Source organism: Loxodonta africana, chromosome 16, assembly GCF_030014295.1.
Source record: "Loxodonta africana isolate mLoxAfr1 chromosome 16, mLoxAfr1.hap2, whole genome shotgun sequence".
Lineage (NCBI taxonomy): Eukaryota > Metazoa > Chordata > Mammalia > Proboscidea > Elephantidae > Loxodonta > Loxodonta africana.
In genome coordinates this window covers 70,405,293-70,423,769 of record NC_087357.1, presented here as the reverse complement: position 1 = coordinate 70,423,769, position 18,477 = coordinate 70,405,293, and the positions used below count along the sequence as shown (strand labels likewise).

The 18,477-nt window shown below is 39.7% G+C and overlaps 1 protein-coding gene across 15 annotated transcripts in view; it reads left to right on the top strand.

Moving 5' to 3' along the window:
* ASCC1 (activating signal cointegrator 1 complex subunit 1) overlaps positions 1 to 18,477 on the top strand; it is a 151,115-nt gene that overhangs the window by 59,116 nt on the left and 73,522 nt on the right. For all 15 annotated transcript variants that reach the window (XR_010318123.1, XM_023547051.2, XM_023547052.2 and 12 more), the window contains 2 exons: positions 1,750 to 1,886; positions 17,564 to 17,683. Coding sequence is in view for 14 of the 15 variants with exons in the window: in XM_023547051.2 (XP_023402819.1) it covers positions 1,750 to 1,886; positions 17,564 to 17,683 (257 nt within the window). In the remaining variant the exon portion in view is untranslated. The remainder of the gene's footprint in view (positions 1 to 1,749; positions 1,887 to 17,563; positions 17,684 to 18,477) is intronic.

Here is an 18,477-nt window from a genome sequence, read left to right as displayed (position 1 = left end):
CTACTTACCTGCAAAAGGGACACGGATCTAGTATCCAGAATATATAAAGAACTCTTACAGCCCAACAATAAAAAGACTAAAACCCAATTTAAAAAACGGGCAAGATATATTAATAGACATTTTTTGAAACAACACGTACAAATGGCTAATAAGCACATGAAAAGATGCTCAATGTCATTAGTCATTAGGGAAATGCAAATCAAAACCACAATAAGATACCACTTCATCCCTCTTAGGACCGTGTGAAAAAGATAGAAAATAACAAGTATTGGCAATAATGTAGAGAAATTAGGACCCTCATACATTGCTAATGGAAATGTAAAATGGTGCAGCTGCTGTGGAAATTGACAGCTCCTCAGACAGTTAAACGTAGAGTCATCACATGGTCCAGAGAATTGAAAACATATGTGCATAGACAAGCTTGTACATAAGTGTTCATAGAGACATTATTAAGCAAAAAGTGAAAATAACCCAAATGTCCGTCACCTCATGAGTGGTTAACAGAATGTGGTATATCCATACAATGGGATATTAGTCAGCCTTTAAAAAAAAAGAATGAAATACTGACACGTGCTACAATATGGATGAACCTTGAAAACATCATGCTAAATAAAAGAAACCAGATTCAAAACGCTACATAGTATATGGTTCAGCTATGTGAAACCTCTAGAATAGGCAAATCCATAGAGACAGAAAGCTGATTAGTGGTTGCCAAGATATAGAGGGTAAGAGGAAATTGGGAAGTACAGGGTTTCTTTTGGGGTAATGGAAATGTTCTGGAACTAGATAGTGGTGTTGGCTGCATAACATCGTGAAATAATAAAAGTCACTGAATCGTATACTTTAAAATTATTAAAACGGTGAATTTTATCTCAATTAAAAAAAAAAGGATTCATAAGGTATATTTACCTTTTGCATCTCCTAGATGCGAAGGTTTTAAAGTGAAGCAATGATGATGCCAGAAAAGGGTGACCATATTTGATGTGGCAGCTGAAGTGTCTAGGTATCTCTCCAGATTCACATTTCACACATCTTTTTGCTTGGGAGAATTTACAGTTAACATACAGAATTCTACCTGAAAATACTGCAGTCTCCATTAAGATAGAAATGTTGTTGTTGTGTGCTGTCAAGTTGATTCAGACTCATAGTGACCCTATATGACAGGGTAGAACTGCCCCATAGGGTTTCATCTTTACGGAAGCTGAGTGCCATATCTTTCTCCCATGGAACGGCTAGTGGGATTGAACCACGGACCTTTCAGTTAGCAGCTGAGCGCTGCACCTCCAGGGCTTCTTAGGATAGAGAGAGCCCTGTGTTTTTATAAAGAGCATGTTACTCATTATGGGCCCAGCTGCTCTGAAACTAACAAAAGCTTTTAAGAAACTAAAGATATTCTTAGAACTTATATTTGGATGGCGTTCTCTCTTTCCTGGGCCATGCCATTCTATTAGTCTACAGTTTACTTTTGTATGGGCTGAGTTTCTTTGTTTCTTTTTAAATAATATTTTATTGTGTTTTTGGTGAAGGTTTACACAGCAGTTTAGCTCCCCATTCAACAATTTCTGTGCAGCTTGCTTAATGACACAGGTTATATTCTTTACAACACGTGACCATTCTCAATATTTCCTTTCTGATGTTCTGTTTCCATCAATCTAGTTTCCCTGTCCCCTTACATTCTTATCCTTGTTTTAAAGTAATTGTTGACCATTTGGTGGGCTGAGTTTCTTGTTTTTCTCTTGTCGATAACAGGATCGTGGAGTCGATGGCTCCATTTTCCAGAAACCGAAAAAGCTTCACCTGACTATTGGGATGCTGGTGCTTCTGAGCGAGCAAGAGATTCAACAGACATGTGAGATGTTACAGCAGTGTAAAGAGGAGTTCATTGAGTGAGTAATCCGTAGGAATGAGGAGGGGTGGTCACGCTGTACTGCCATCTTTGTGGTACACAGACTTGTTTTTGGACTACGGAGCTAGGTGGCATGGGAACAAGGCTTGTTGGCTCAGCCACCTGTAACAGTTAACATTGGACATTGTCTGAAAGGTTTCAGATGAGCTGAAAGTAGAGGTAGTGCCCGACTTATGATGGGGTTCCATTCCAGTGACTGTCTTAAGTTGGTTCTGATGTAAGTTGAAAACCTCATTTTTTTTTTTTTTTTTTTAGTTTTCATTGTTACTGCTTTTTATTATCAATAGCTTTATAAATCCTATCATTACTTGTTTTTGGGGCTTGGAAACATTACATATAAACTTGTAGATACAATGACATCAGCAAATTACTAGTTGCAACATTGTATGTCGTACATATCGGTAATGATAAAATGTACAAAAGCAAACGAAGAAAATGGAAGTTTGTAAGTGTGGCTCATCATAACTCAAATATGTTGTAAATCAAGGAGTACCTGTATATATTTACAAATTTTTATGGGAAGACTCTACTTTGAATTATATTAGCTCAGTAGGCGAATTTTACATTTAAATAGGACATCTCTCTATTTTCTCCAAAAGGAAATTCTCTTTTGAGAAAAAGAGAATAAGCTACTATCTCTGTCAAAAAGAATCCAGGCTACTGTATTAGTTTTCTATGCTGCTATAACAAACCATTACATACTTGGGGGCTTGAAACAACATAATTTGTTATCTTACAGTTCTGTGGGTTAGAAGTCTGATACAGGTCTCATTGGGCTAAAATCAAGGTGTGTTTAGGGCCACATTCCTTCTGGAGCTCTGGAGGAGAATCTGTTTCCCATCTTTTCTAGCTTCTAGAAGCTGCCTACAGTCCTTGGCTTGCGGCCTCCTTCCGTCATCTTTAAAGCCGGCAGTGTTGCATCTCTCTGACCCTTCTTCTGTCATCACATCTGTCTGTGACCACAGCAGAGACAGGTTCTTTTTAGGTACTCACATGATTTGGTTGAGTCCACCCAGGATAATCCAGGATAATCTCCTCAGCTCAAATTCCATAACCTTAATGATATCTTCAGAAGTCCCTTTGCCATGTAAGGTAACATATTCACAGATTCTGGGGATTAGGACATGGACATCTCTGGGAGACCATTATTCTGCCTACCACAGTTACTCAAACATTATAACACGATTCTCTAGAAAAGGCGTCCTTGTATTTCAGAAGCAAAGTCTTTCAGAAAAGACTTTTTTTTTTAAATACAGGTGACTTTGTTTGAGTCAGTAAGGATACCAGGAACTATCTAAGCAATTCTGTTTGACTCAGGGAAAACATTACTATTTTGGGGACAGTTACTTTATTTTCCTATCAAATTCCAATTTACACATATACCTGACATAACAGCTTTATTTTAAAGAATTATCTCTTCCCCTCTCCCATTACTCTTTTTCACTTAAGACTGATGATGAATAAGAGAAATTTGAAAACTGACCTACTCAAATAGTTTTTAAATTCCTTTATGATGTATAAGTAGCATACTATTCTAATAAGGGAATCCTTGGTGGTATAGTGGTTAAGTGCTATGGTTGCTAACCAAAAGGTTGGCAGTTTGAATCCACCAAGCACTCCTTGGAAACTTTATGGGGCAGTTCTACTCTGTCCTGTTGGGTTACTATGAGTTGTAATCGACTCGCTGGCAATGGAGTATTCTAACGTGTTTGTAGAAATGGCTTAGCTGGTTATATTAGACACAATAAGGTTAGAAAACCAAAATCAGACCCATATCCATCGAGTTGATTCTGACTCATAGTGACCCTGCAGGACAGTAGAACTGCTCCATAGGACTTCAAGGCTGTAACTGTTTATAGAAGCAGACTGCCACATCTTTATCCCACGGGTTTGAACTGCCCACAAGGTAAAAGGATTTAAAATTTTTTCCTGTTCATGTTGTATATGAAACTGTAATATGATGACATATTCGTGGGTCAGTTCTCCTCTTCCATTAAGGGTCTCTGAGACAAGATCTTTTTCTTGAGAAAAATCATAAGCAACTAACAGAAAGTAATAAATGTTGGAGAGGTTGTGGGGAGATTGCAACTCTTATGCACTGCTGGTAGGAGTGTAAAATGGTACAGCCGCTATGGAAAACAATATGGTGCCTTCTTAAAAAGGTAGAAATAGAAATACCATATGATCCATCAACCCCATTAATAGGAATATATCTTGGAAAAATAAGAGCCATCACACAAATAGATGTATGCACACCCATGTTCATTGCAGCACTGTTCACAATAGTAAAAAGATGGAAACAACCTAAGTGTTCATCAACAGATGAATGGATAAACACAAAGGGATACTATCCAGCAATACAGAACAATGACGAATCCGTGACACACCTCACAACATGGGTGAATCTGGAGGGTATTATGCTGAGTGGAATAAGTCAATCACAAAAGGATAAATATTGTATAATACCACTATTATAAGAACTCAAGAAAAGGTTTACACACAGAAAAAAAAACATTCTTTGATGGTTACGAAGGTGGAGAGGGATGGAAAGGGCAAATCACTAACTAGATAGTAGGCAATTATCAACTTGGGTGAAGGGAGAGAGCACAGTTTGACCAAGGCAAAGTCATAGAAGTTTCCTAGACATGTCCAAACTCCTTGAGGGACTGAGTTGCTAGTGCTGAGGGCTGGGGACCATAGTTTGGGGGATATCTAGGTCAGTTGGCATAACATAGTTCATAAAGAAAATGTTCTATATCCTACCTTGGTGAGTAGTGTCTGGAGTCTTAAAAGCTTGCGAGTGGCCACCTAAGATACGTCTGTTGGTCCTGTCCCATCTGGAGCAAAGGAAAATGAAGAAAACCAAAGACACAAGGAAAATAGTAGCCCAAAGGACTAAAGGACCACATGAACCACAGCCTCCACCAGCCAGAGCCTGGAAGAACTAGATGGTGCCTGCTGTGACTACCGCTGCAGTGACAGGGATCGCAATAGAGTCCTGGACAGGATGGGAGAAAAATGTAGAACAAAATTCAAATTCACAAAAAATGACCAGACTTACTGGTCTGGTAGAGACTGGAGGCATCTCCAAATTTATGGCCCCCAGAAACCATGCTAACTCAGAATTGAAGCCCACTTTTCAGACAAAAATTAGAGAGGCTTTTGTAGTTATCTGGTGTTGCTGTAACAGAAATACCACAGGTGGATGGCTTTAACAAACAGAAGTTTATTCTCTCATGGTTTAGGAGACTAGATATCTGAATTCAGGGTGCCAGCGCCAGGGGAAGGCTTTTTCTCTCTGTTGGCTCTAAGGGAAAGTCCTTGTCATCAATCTTCCCCTAGGAGCTTCTCAGCGCAGGGACTCCTGGTCCAATGATGTGCTCCACTCCTGGCTCTTCTTGCTTGATGGTAATGACGTCTCTCTCCTCTCTGCTCGCTTCTCTCCTTTATATCTAAAAGCGATTGACTCGAGAACAATCTAATCCTGTAGATTGAGTCCTGCCTCGTTAACATAACTGCCTCTAATCCTGCCTCATTAGCATCATAGAGGTTAGGATTTACAACACATAGGAAAATTACATCAGATCGCAAAATGGAGGACACACACAACACTGGGAATCATGTCCTAGCGAAGTTGACACACAGTTTTGAGGGACACAATTCAATCCATAACACAGGTCTGTAAAACAAACAACACAGGTGAGGAACATACTTTTTAGTTTAACCAAATATACGAGACCAAATGAGCAACTCCTGCCCCAAAGGAAGACAAGAAGGCAGGAAGGGACAGGAAAACGGGACAAATGGACACGGGGAACCTGAGGTGGTGGGAAGGGGGAGAGTGCTGTCACCTTGTGGGAATTGTAACCAATGTCACGAAACAAATATGTACATAAATTTTTCAATGAGAAACTAACTTGAGCTGGAAGCTTTTGCCTAAAGCACAATAAAATTAAAAAAAAAGAAATCTATAAGTGAGTTGAGTTTGCATTCTGCCTGTCCTTTCTGAATTTCAAACAGCAAAGAACACTTCTTTGTCTTGTTCTTTGCTCAGTGGTGGACATGTCTGTTTCTCTCAATCTTACCCAAAATTCAGAATAATTTGGTGTTCACAATTTTATACTTGCAGTTTTCCTTGCACACAATAAAACTTTATGCTTTGCCTTACAAAGCAGAGCCATTTCCCCTGGTTTAAGAATCCGCTCTGATCATATCACGTGTTGCCACATCACCTTTTGCTAACCTAAACGGAAAGCAGCTTCATTTGTTTGGCCGCCATTGGGATAATCCTGCTATGAAAAATTTAAAGGCAGATTAAACATTTGTTTAGAGAGGTATTTGTTTTTTCTACGTTATGAAAATCAGGTCACATGTTTTTAGTCACCAGAGCCTTATCCTGAGCTGTGTGAGGATTTAGCGGACTTGCTCTCTTTTGTGTCTGTTGGTGTCTTTTGTGACTAAATGCCCCATCTGAGCCCTTTAAGCATGTCAGGGTTGGTGTGCATAGGGAATGAAGAGCAGACTTAATAGTTCCCAAGAATTTCTGACATGACAGGATGAAAACAGTAATTGTAGTTTTTCAAATTCAGCAAAGCTTTTGAAATAGCACAAAGTTACCCTGCCAAAAATCTGCAGTGCGTGCAAAAATTATTTTGAAGATGCTGTTTTCAAAAAGGCTGGGAAGATTTGAAAAGCAAATAAAGCCAGCCTCCCTGTCTCTCCTTCCCCGCTGCCATAAACACTTATTTAAAAAGTACACAGTGCAAAATTAATTTATTTCTGAGGAGGATGAGAATCAGAATAGATTGTTTGGACTGGTTAGAGGTGGCTTGTTTCCATTAAAAAAAGCTACTTCTCCTTAAAAAAAAAAAAAGTTCTCTTATACCCTAGTAAGTAAAACATGGAACCCTGGTGGCACAGAAGTTAAGAGCTCAGCTGCCAACCAAAAGGTCGGCAGTTTGAATCCACCAGCTGCTCCTGGGAAACCGTGTGGGGCAGTTCTGCTTTGTCCTGTAGGGTTACTATGTGTCAAAATTGACTTGGCGCATCGAGTTTGCTTTGGTTTGGAAGTAAAATGTGGCATCTGACTTTTTTTCTTCTTTATTCTTGCTCTTTGATTGCCTTTGCATTTTGGTATACTTTGAAAGGATGTCAGTGAATAATGGCATTTCTAACCTCAACTTTTTATACTGTGTAGTTGTCGTTGTTAGCTACCCTCGGGTTGGCCCCTGATTCAAGGTGACTCCATGTGCAACAGAATGAAACGCTGTCCAGTCCTGTGGCATCACCGTGATCGGTTGTAGATCAAGCCATTGTGATCCGTAGGGCTTTCACTGGCTAAGTTTTGGACATGTATAGCCAGGCCTCTCTTCCTAGTCCGTCTTATTCTGTAAACTCCACTGAAACGTGTTCTACGTCATAGCAACACGTAAGACTCCACTGACAGACATGTGGTGGCTGTGCGTGAAGCGCGTTGGCTGGGAATTGAACTCTCATCTCCTGCATGGAAGGCAAGAATTTTACCACGGAACCACCAGTGCCCCCATTTCTATGGCATAAACATCCCAAATTAAAATATAAAAGGGAAAGAATTGAAAACGAAGAAACCAGTACATCACATGCTTTAGTTTCACTGGATGGCTTTTAAAACTGAGACATTTCTCAGCCCACCTGGATCAAGGGAGAATGAAGAACACCAAGGACACAAGGCGATTACGAGCCCAAGAGACAGAGAGAGCCATCTGAACCAGCGACTACATCATCCTGAGACCAGAGGAACTAGATGGTGCCCAGCTACAACCGATAACAGCCCTGACAGGGAGCACAACAGAGAACCCCTGAGGGAGCAGGAGAGCAGTGGGATGCAGACCCCAAATTCTCGTAAAAAGACCAGACTTAATGGTCTGACTGAGACTGGAAGGACCCCGGTGGTCATGGTCCCCAGCCTACAGTTGCCCCAGGAAAGGAACCATTCCCGAAGCCAACTCTGCAGGCATGGATTGGACTGGGCAATGGGTTGGAGAGGGATGCTGGTGAGGAGTGAGCTTCTTGGATCAGATGGACGCTGGAGACTATGTTGGCATCTCCTGCCTGGAGGGGAGATGAGAGGGTAGGGGGTGGTTAGAAGCTGGTGAAAAGGACACGAAAAGAGAGAGTGGAGAGAGAGAGCAGGCTGTCTTATTAGGGGGAGAGTAATTGGGAGTGGGCAGCAAGGTGTATATGGGTTTTTGTGTGAGAGACTGACTTGATTTGTAAACTTTCACTTAAAGTACAATAAAAATTATTTAAAAAAACAGACATTTAAATAAATGTAGTTATATTGGAATTTAATTAAAACAGTGGAGATTTACACAGATTTTTTTTAAAAATTGAGTTGAATATTTGTTTTAAATTTTAAGATTTAAAAAATATATATTGAAAATCTTTATTTTTTTATTGTACTTGAGATGAAAGCTTATAAAACAAAACTAGTTTCTCATTAAACAGTTAGTACACATACTGTTGTATGACATTGGTTAACAACCCCACGACATGTCAACACTCTCCCATCTCAACCTCAGGTTCCCTATTACCAGCATTCCTGTCCATTCCTGCCTTCTAGTCCTTGCCCCTGGACTGTTGTGCCCCTTTAGCCTTGCTTTATTTTATGGGCCTATGTAAGCTTTGGCTGAAGGGTGAACTCAGGAGTGGCTTCTATACAGAGCTAAAAGGGTGTGTAGGGGGGGGCATAGTCTTGGGGTTTCTCTAGTCTCTATCAAGCCAGTAAGTCTGGTCTTTTTTTTCTGAGTTAAAATTTTGTTCTACGTTTTTCTCCAGCTCTGTCTGGGACCCTCTATTGTAATCCCTGTTAGAGCAGTCAGTGGCGGTAGCCGGGTATCATCTAGTTACGCTGGACTTGGCCTGGTGGAGGCCATGGTAGGTGTGGTCCATTAGTCCTTTGGACTAATCTTTCCCTTGTATGTTTTAGTTTTCTTCATTTTTTCTTGCTCCAGAAGGGGTGAGACGAGTGAAGTATCTTAGATGGCTGCTCACAGGGTTTTAAGACCCCAGACGCTATTCACCAAAGTAGAATGCAGGACATTTTCTTTATAATCTATATTATGCCAGTTGAGCTAGATGTTCCCTCAGACCATGGTTATTTTTTTAAATTGAGGTGAAATTCACATAACATACAACTAATTTTAAAGTGAACACTTTAGTGGCATTTAGTACATTTACAGTGTTGTGCACCAGCCACTCTGTTGGGTTGGTTTTTGAGTTTAAAGGATGAAACCTGAGCAGAAGTGGGAACTTTTATTTCACTGCTTAGACTGAAGGCTCACGTAGCAGCAGATTTCCGATGAATTATTTACGATGTTTAGTGAACTCTAAAGCTCTAAAGTGTCCCTTGTGGCTTTTCTTTGTGAGATGGAGAATACACAGTGCAGTGGCTTTGAGTGTGTACCCTGCAGATACACAGCAGTTCTTTAGCGCCAGTATTGCCCTTCGTATACCTAAGTGTCCCTGATAGGCCTAAGGAAAAACCAAATGAGAAGCTAAGAAGGAACAAGAAGGAAGAGAGAAGAGGAGGAAAGAGAAATACCTATGCACAAATGCTAAGTCTGAATTATTTCCTCAGGTGTCACTCGGTTGGGATGCCAACTCACATGGTTTAGTCACTATGACAAAGAGCACCTGTCAGGCAAACCACTGGATAGTTCTTACCTGCTCTTTAATCTCCCTCTTGATAAATCCCAGGGGTAGGGTGAAAGAGTTTGTGTTTTTACTTGTAAAACAGGCTTCTGATCCTGTTTTATTGTTTCATTTATTAATTCGCCCTTGGTTTTTACTCCATTTAGCCAAAGATTTGAGGTAGTTTATAGTGAGGACAGAAACCCTGGTGGCGTAGTGGTTCAGTGCTACAGCTGCTAACCAAAGGGTCAGCAGTTCGAATCCACCAGGTGCTCCTTGGAAACTCTATGGGGCAGTTCTACTCTGTCCTATAGGGTCGCTATGAGTCGGAATCGACTCAACGGCACTGGGTTTGGTTTTTGGTTTTATAGCGAGGACATATATGCAAAAATCTCTGCTAAAAATGCTAAAATCAGATCAGATAACATACAGGTAGAACAGGGAGAAAATTCAACCTGAAAACCAAAGTAAGATAATAATTTATTTGAATATTAAAATTGAGTACTGTTTGTTTGCACCAGTATACTAAAACTAAATTCCGAACAGAAGCACACTGATTTATCTAGTTCTTATCTGATAAAAAGGAACATAAGAGCTTTTTTAGGAGAGAAAACCTTTTGTAGTTCTCAATCCAAGAAAAATTTGTCACGTGAACTTTAACACAAAGAACACAGCATCACAGATGATGATGAGCCGTGTCTTTAACAAGACGTTTGCAGAAGATGGAAAAAAACATTGTTTATGTGGCTCTTTCTTGTACTGACCCCCAGGAAAAACATTTTTGTGGGAAAGCAAACCAATGGTATGGTACTTGCTGGTGCTCCAACTATGCAGGGTTAGAGCTTAAAAAAAATGTAGAACGTATGGTTAGTATTAAACTGCCTTTTTCAAGTAAAGTATCTCCACTGTGCTTTGACAGACCTGAATGGCAGTTGTTCAGACTGAATTCTTTGGCTGGTTCTTGGAGTGAATATAATACTGTATTGTTGATTGAATCTGTAGGCCTCAGGCTACAGGGATATTTATGATCAGGACTATAATTTCTCTCAGTCAAACATCTGTCTAACATAGTTGAGTATATTTAGTTTCTTTTTGAGAAAAATTATGATCTCGTACGAGAGAAAAAATATGATCTCATACAATATATGTAGAACTTCTAGGCCTAGAAGTTTTAAGAGAACGTTTGCCATTAATGGCTTCCTAGGGCACCAAGATCCTAGGTTCAATATCAAGGGGAACTTTTGGTTGTTGTTTCTTGAAATTGTCTTTTGATGGATCCTCTTGAAATCCTTTTGTCTTTGAACCAGTACCACATTTTATTCAATAGTAATATGGGAATATGACCAAATTTTCTCAAAATTGTCCAGAACGGCTTCTCCTTTTATAGGAGAACATCCAGTCATTGTTTACCAGAGACTTATTGAGTGCCCTTTACATTTAAGGCACCATGCCAGGCGCTGAGGATATCAGAGTGGACAAGATAGACAGAGCTCCTGCCCTCGTGGGGTTTGGAGAAGGCCGATACTTAGCTAGATTTCAGCTTGGCATGAGGCCTTTCCTGGTTGAGTCCAGGTCTGTTCAAGGGATTGGAGAAGATAGCAAGATGGTGGGGTTTTAATTAACATAAAAGTAATACGTGTTAATTTTAGAAAAGCCAAAAAATGCAGATAAATAAAAATAAAACATCACTTCTAATCCTACCACTTAAAGATAATTGTCATTAACATTTTAGAGTATATATTCCCATACTTCTTTAGATACATGTATGTATTTTTTCCTCCGACGTATCATCTACTTACAGTAAAATGCACGGATCTTAAGTGTATTGATGAGTTTTGACAAATGTATACGTGTAACCTTACCAAGATCAAGATGTAGAACATTCCCTTCACCCCTATAAACCTCACTTATGTCTTTTTCCAATACATTTACTTCCCCCAGAAGCAACCCCTTGTTCTGATTTCCGTTACCATAGTTTGCATGTCCTTTAGCAGCATGTAAATGGGATCATTCAGTGTGTATACTTTTGTGTTTGGCCTCTTTTGCATATATGTATTTTTAATTAAAAAAATTTTTAATGGATAGTACACTTCCATGGTTCAGAATTTAAAGGTACAAAGGATATGCAGTGAAGCTTTTCCTTTGCACTGTTGTCCCACCAACCGCCACGCACTCCTCTCTGGAGGCAACAAGTGTTACCAGTTTCTTGGTGTCCTTCCAGAGACTTTATGAATGTTCAAGCAAATGTGTATATATATTATCTTTTCTTCCCCCCATCTTTTGCACAAACAGCATGTACATTGTTGGATACTTTTTTTTAATTGTACTTTAGATGAAAGTTTACAGAACAAATTAGTTTCTCGTTAAACAATTAATACACATATTGTTTTGTAACATTGGTTGCCAGCCCCCCAACACATCAATAGTCTCCCCTTCTCAACTTTGAGTTCCCTGTTACCAGCTTTCCTGTCCTTTCCTGCCTTCTTGTCCTTTCCCCAGAGCTGATGTGACCAGTTAGTCTCATTTTGTTTTATGGGCCAATCTGATCTTTGGCTAAAAGGTAAACATCAGGAATGACTTCAGTACTGAGTTAAAAAGGTGTCTGGGAGCCGTATGCTTGGGGTTTCTTCAGTCTCTGTCAGACCAGTAAGTCTGGTCTTTTTTTGTGAGTGAGAATTTTGTTCTACATTTTTCTCCAGCTCTGTTCAGGACCACTGTTGTGATCCCTGTCAGAGCAGTTGGTGGTGGTAGCCAAGCACCAGCTAGTTGTTTTGAACTCAGTCTGGTGGAGGTTGTGGTAGTTGTGGTCTGTTAAGTCCTTTGGACTAATCTTTCCCTTGTGTCTTTGATTTTCTTCATTTTCCCTTGCTCCAGATGGGGTAGGACCAGGGGACTATCTTAGATGGTTGCTTATAAGCTTTTAAGACCCCAGATGCTACTCACCAAACTAGGATGTAGAACGTTTTCTTTACAAACTATGTTATGCCAATTGAGCTAGATGCCCCCTGAGACCATGATCCCCAGCCTTCAACTCAGTAATTTGGTCCTTCAGGGAGTTTGACTGTGTCTGTGAAGCTTCTATGACCTTGTCTTGGTTAAGCTGTGCTGACTTCCCCAGTATTGTATGTTGGATACTTTTTTTTTTTTTTAATTTTTATTGTGCTTTAAGCAAAAGTTTACAATTCAAGTCAGTCTCTCATACAAAAACTTATATACACCTTGCTACATGCTCCCAGTTGCTCTCCCCCTAATGAGACAGCCCACTCCCTCTCTCCACTCTCTCTTTTCGTGTCCACTCTGCCAGCTTCTAACCGCCTCTACTCTCTCATCTCCCCTCCAGACAGGAGATGCCAATATAGTCTCAAGTGTCCACCTGATTCAAGAAGCTCACTCCTCACCAGCATCCCTCTCCATCCCATTGTCCAGTCCAATCCCTGTCTGAAGAGTTGGCTTCAGGAATGGTTCTGTCCTGGGCCAGCAGACGGTCTGGGGGCCGTGACCATTGGGGTCCTTCTAGTCTCAGTCAGACCATTAAGTCTGGTTGGATACTCTTTTTTAAAACTTAAAATATAATTGTTCCATGTCAGTACCTAAAAAGCTTCTCCCGGTCATATGTGTGGCTTATTTATTGCTCATAGTATTGCAGTTTATTTAATCAGTCCCATGATATTGGACATTTAGTGTGTTGCTAATTTATCATTACTCCACACAATACCCCAGTTAAAACCCTGTCCACAGATTATTTCTTATGGTATGTGAATATATCTGGGAATAAATTCCTAGTAGTGTATATACATATTTTTATACAAACAAAAATTAGATTACCCTCCACATACGATTTTAGAACTTGCTTTTGTCTCACAACATATTGTGAACATTTCTGTTTGTCAACACATTTACTTCTGTGTTTTTAGTGACTCTGTAATAGTACATCCTATGGATAAAATGCAGTTGACAACAGTTCCCCTTTAACTCGCATTTAAATTGTTTCCTTTTGTTGTTTTGTTTAACACATAAAGATACCACAGTGAATCCGTAGTAAACTCTTCTTTGAAACTTTTGTTGATGTTGTTATAGTTTAACTTTTTAAAAAACTTTTTATTGTGGACAATTTCAAACATACGTCATGGAGTAGAGGATAATATAATGAACCCACCTCATGCGATTTGGCAGTTATCAACATATGGCCAGTCTTGTTCATCTATACTCTTACATTTTTTCTCTTTGCAGAATTATTTTAAAATCAATCCCAGATAGAAGATAATTTTACTCGAAAATACTTCATTTTTTCACTATATGTTTAAAAAATAAACGGCTGTCTTTTTCTCTCTTTAAAAATATCAACAAAACCATTATCACACCTTGAAAAAGGAACACCAGTCAGCGTTCAGATTTCCCTGTTTGCCTCATAAATAATTTTCAGTGGTTTTATTGTTTGTTTTTACCTCTTAGTGCCTTTATCTCAGTGCCTCTCTCTTTACCTTTTAGTGCCTAGTGTATATTTCCAAGAAGCAGGGATATTCTCAGGAAATTTTAATATCAGTTCACAATATCAAAATGCAATACTTTATGCAAATTTATTATCTTACAGTTCTGAAGGTCAAAGTCTGAAACATGTCTTACTAGGCTAAAATTAAAGTCTTGGCTGGGAGGCATTCCTTCTGGAGGATCTAAGGGAAATCCATTTCCTTGCCTTTTCTAGCTTCTAGAGGCTGCCTGCACTCCTTGGCTCATGGTCCCTTCCATCTTCCAAGCCAGCAATGACTGGTTGACTCCTTTTTAAAAACATTTTTTTTAATAGCAGCTTTTGTTGTTAGGTACTGTTGAGCCAGTTCCAACTCATAGCGACCATGTATACAACAGAATGAAACACTGCCCGGACCTGTGCCAACCTCATGATTGTTTTTATGCTTGATAAAGCATAAAAGCATTATTGAAGCCACTGTGTCAATCCATCTCGTTGAGGGTCTTCCTCTTTTTCGCTGACTGTCTGCTCTACCAAGCATGGTGTCCTTCTCTGGGGACTGGTCCCTCCTGATAACATGTCCAAAGTACTTGAAACGAAGTCTGGGTGCATCCCTGCTTCTAAGGAGCATTCTGGCTGTACTTCTTCCAAGACAGAATTGTTCATTCTTTCGGCAGTCATGATGTTGCTTTTTGGTCCAGTTGGAAGATTTTTGTTTTCTTTATGTTGAGGTATATTCCATACTGAAGGCTGTAGTCTTTCATCTTCATCAGTAAGTGCTTCGAGTCCTCTTCACTTTTAGCAAGCAAGGTTGTGTCATCTGCATAACACAGGTTGTTAATGAGTCTTCCTCCAATCCTGATGCTCTGTTCTTCTTCATGTAGTCCAGCTTCTTGAATTACTTGCTCAGCATACAGATTCAATCAGTATGATGAAAGGATACAACCCTGACACACACCTTTCCTGACTTTAAACCATGCAGTATCCGCTTGGTCTATTCAAATGATCACCTCTTGGTCGGTGTACAGGTTCCTCATGGGCACAATTAAGTGTTCTGAAATTCCCATCCTTTGCAGTGTTATCCATGAGTTGTTAAGATCCATACAGTCAAATGTCATTGCATGGTTAGTAAAACTTTGTTAAACATCGTTCTCTCCTTTCAACCAGGATCCATCTGACATCAGCAAGGATATCTTTCCCTTGTTCTACATCCTCTTCTAAATCCAGCTTGAATTTATGGTGGTTCCCTGTCGATGTACTGCTGCAACTGCTTGTGAATGATCGTCAACAAAATTTTACTTGCGTGTGATATTAATGAGATCGTTCAGTAATTTGCACATTCAGATGGATCCCCTTTTTTTGGAATAGGCATAAATATGGATCTCTTCCAGTTGACCAGATAGCTGTCTTCCAGATTTCTTCCAGCACTGCATCTGTTTGTGGAAACATCTCAATTGGTATTCCGTCAGTTTCTGGAACCTTGTTTTTTATCAGCGTCTTCAGTGCACTTGGACTTCTTCCTTCAGTATCACTGGTTCTTGATCATATGCTACCTCCTAAAGTGATTGAAAGTCAACCAATTATTTTTGGTACAGTGACTGTGTGTATTCCTTCCATCTTCTTTTGATGCTTCCTACATCATTCAGTATTTTGCCCATAGAATCCTTTGCTATCGCAATTCGAGGCTTGAATTTTTCCCTCAGTTCTTTCAGCTTGAGAAATGCCGAGGGTGTTCTTCCCTTTTGACTTTCTAACTCTAGGTCTTTGCACATGTCATAATGATACTTTACTTTGTCTTCTTGAGCCACCCTTTGAAATCTTCTGTTCATCTCTTCTATTTCATCATTTCTTCCATTTGCTTTAGCTACTTGACATTCAAGAGCAAGTTTCAGAGTCTCTTCTGACGTGCATACACTAAAGCATCTTTTACATAATAAGACAATAATAATAATGTTTCGGTGCATGTCTCAAAGTAGCACACATTTGTTATTATGAACCAGTGTCTACCTCAAATTTTTAATATAATGGGCTTTACGGGAGTTGGTTTTTAATTACAGGTTGTATTTAAGTTGGATGTTCGTAACCTGGGGATTGCCTGTAAAAGGAATCATATAATATGTGATCCTTTGTGATTATTTTCTTTGACTTAGCATCATGTTCTCAAGGTGCCGTAGCATGTGTCAGCACGTCATGTCTTCTTGTTGCTGAGTAATATTCCACTGTATAGCTGTATCAGTGCAATGCTTTGATCTACTCTATAGTCCATATTCCAGTGTTGCCAGCTGTCTCAGTGTCGTTTATGCATTTTCATAATTCTCTTTCTACCATTGATTTGTTGAATCAGAATCCAAATTAGGTCTACACATTGGATTTTTTCATGCATTTCTTAAATCTCTTTCAATCTTTAATAAATCCTCCCTCTTTTCTTCTTTTTTTTTCCCCATTACCGTTTATTTGTTGAAGAAATCAGGTCATTTGTCACATAGGATTTCCTACGTTCAGAATTTGTCTGATTGTCTTGTATTAGGCCTAGAAGCCCAGCCTGATTCAAGTTCAGTTTCTAGACGAGACCACTTCTGGTTGTTTCTCATTGTAATCTTAGGCTTGATCGGTGGGTTCAGGCGTGGCCGACGTGATCCGTCATTTATAAATCTTCCCTTTATAGAGGTGCCTTTATATTTTCCCATAGCCTCTAAGTTTTAGCAGTCACTGGTGATCATTGCCTAGATCCATTATTTTATTAGTCTTTGAAAAATGGTGATATTCTGATTTTATCATTCCTTCTGCATTTATAGGAGCCCTAGTGACACACTGGTAAAGAGCTCAGCTGCTAATCAACAGGTCAGCCGTTTGAATTCACCAGCTGCTCCTTGGAAACCCTATGAGGCAGTTCTACTCTGTCCTATAGGATCACTATGAGTCGGAATTGACTTGATGGCAATGGGTTTGGTTTTTGGTTTTGCATTTATTAGCTGGAATTCTGTAAAGAAGCAATTTCTTTCATCAGCTATTTGGTTATGTAGGTGAAATCTTAGTTGTTGCCTTAGCATGGATCCCAGAAATGGAGCTCCTTGGGCAAAGGGTTTCTATTCTTGAAGGCTCTTAATAAATATTGCCAAATTACTCTTAAAGTTATGATACCAGTTTTACACCTCTACCATTGGTATATGAGTGAAATACTGTTGGCAGCTTTCAGAAATAATGGAATAAGACTTGAGACAGGAGCCAACACAGTAAATGTCTTTGTCAATCAAAACTATCTCCCTTTGACTTTTTCTATTAGAAAGTGATCATAAACCAGTATTGGGATAAATACAGTGTGACTTTGGAAATACTTTCCTGTGTTTTCTAGGTTTTTTGGCATTGAACCTATTAATTTTGAAATTAGAAGGATAATTAGAATGTTATTTTTTAAAAACTTCAGTTTTGTAATAGTTTACTGTGTATTTTAACCATGTTTCAGAATATAATAGCCCTCTTAGCTTAAACAATTATAAAAACCTAATTTCTTTCCTTTGCAGGGACATTTGTGGAGGCCAACCCCTGGAAGCAGAGATGGCAGGGATAGAATACATGAATGATGATCCTGGCATGGTTGATGTTCTCTACGCCAAAGTCCATATGAAAGATGGCTCCAACAGGTGTGTTTCTGGAATGCTTCTTTATTTTGATTGAGAGGTGCCCAAAAGCATCCCTAGGTGTTCAATTAGTTTTGATTCCTTTTCTTTGGGATCTTATTATTAGAAAGAGTGTGTCAATTTTTCTTCTTCTTTTTAATAGGAAGCCAGTATCTTGAAAGAGGAATTGGTTGTAGGAAAAAGTGTCAGACCTTTAGTCTGATAACTGCTGAACTGTTTGGATGGTGGGTATCTTAGGCTGGGTTCGCTAGAGAAGCAAAATCGGTAAAGCCTATAGAGAGAAAGAGAGAGAGATTTATATCAAGGAAATGGCTCATATGTTTTTTTAGAGGCTGTGACGTCCGTGGGCAGGAAAGAGAATTCTGCTGATTCACGTAGCCACAGGGGCTGGTGAACCTAAGATCAGCAAGCCAGAAAGCAGTGCTGATAGCGACTTCTCCTGATTTGCATAGCAGCAGGGGCTAATGAACCCAAGATCAGCAGGCTAGAGAGCAGGGCTGTAGTAGACTGTGAAGACTGACGAATCTCAAGATCTGGTCCCAAGAACCAGAGGTCGGACGAACAGGAGCCAGCAGCAGGATCTAGAACAAGCAAAAGCCCCAGCAAGGCGAGCAGGAAGGGACTAGGTGGTGAAGGCCACATAGATGAAGCCCGAGGGGGCAATGAGCTGCCACAGGCCCCACCCCCACCGGTACCACTCAACAGATCCCAACACGGGGGCCATCATGTATTGAATTTCAACAAGGAAGTGATCAGATTATTAAAAAAAAAAAAAAAAAAAACCCTTTGCTGTCGAA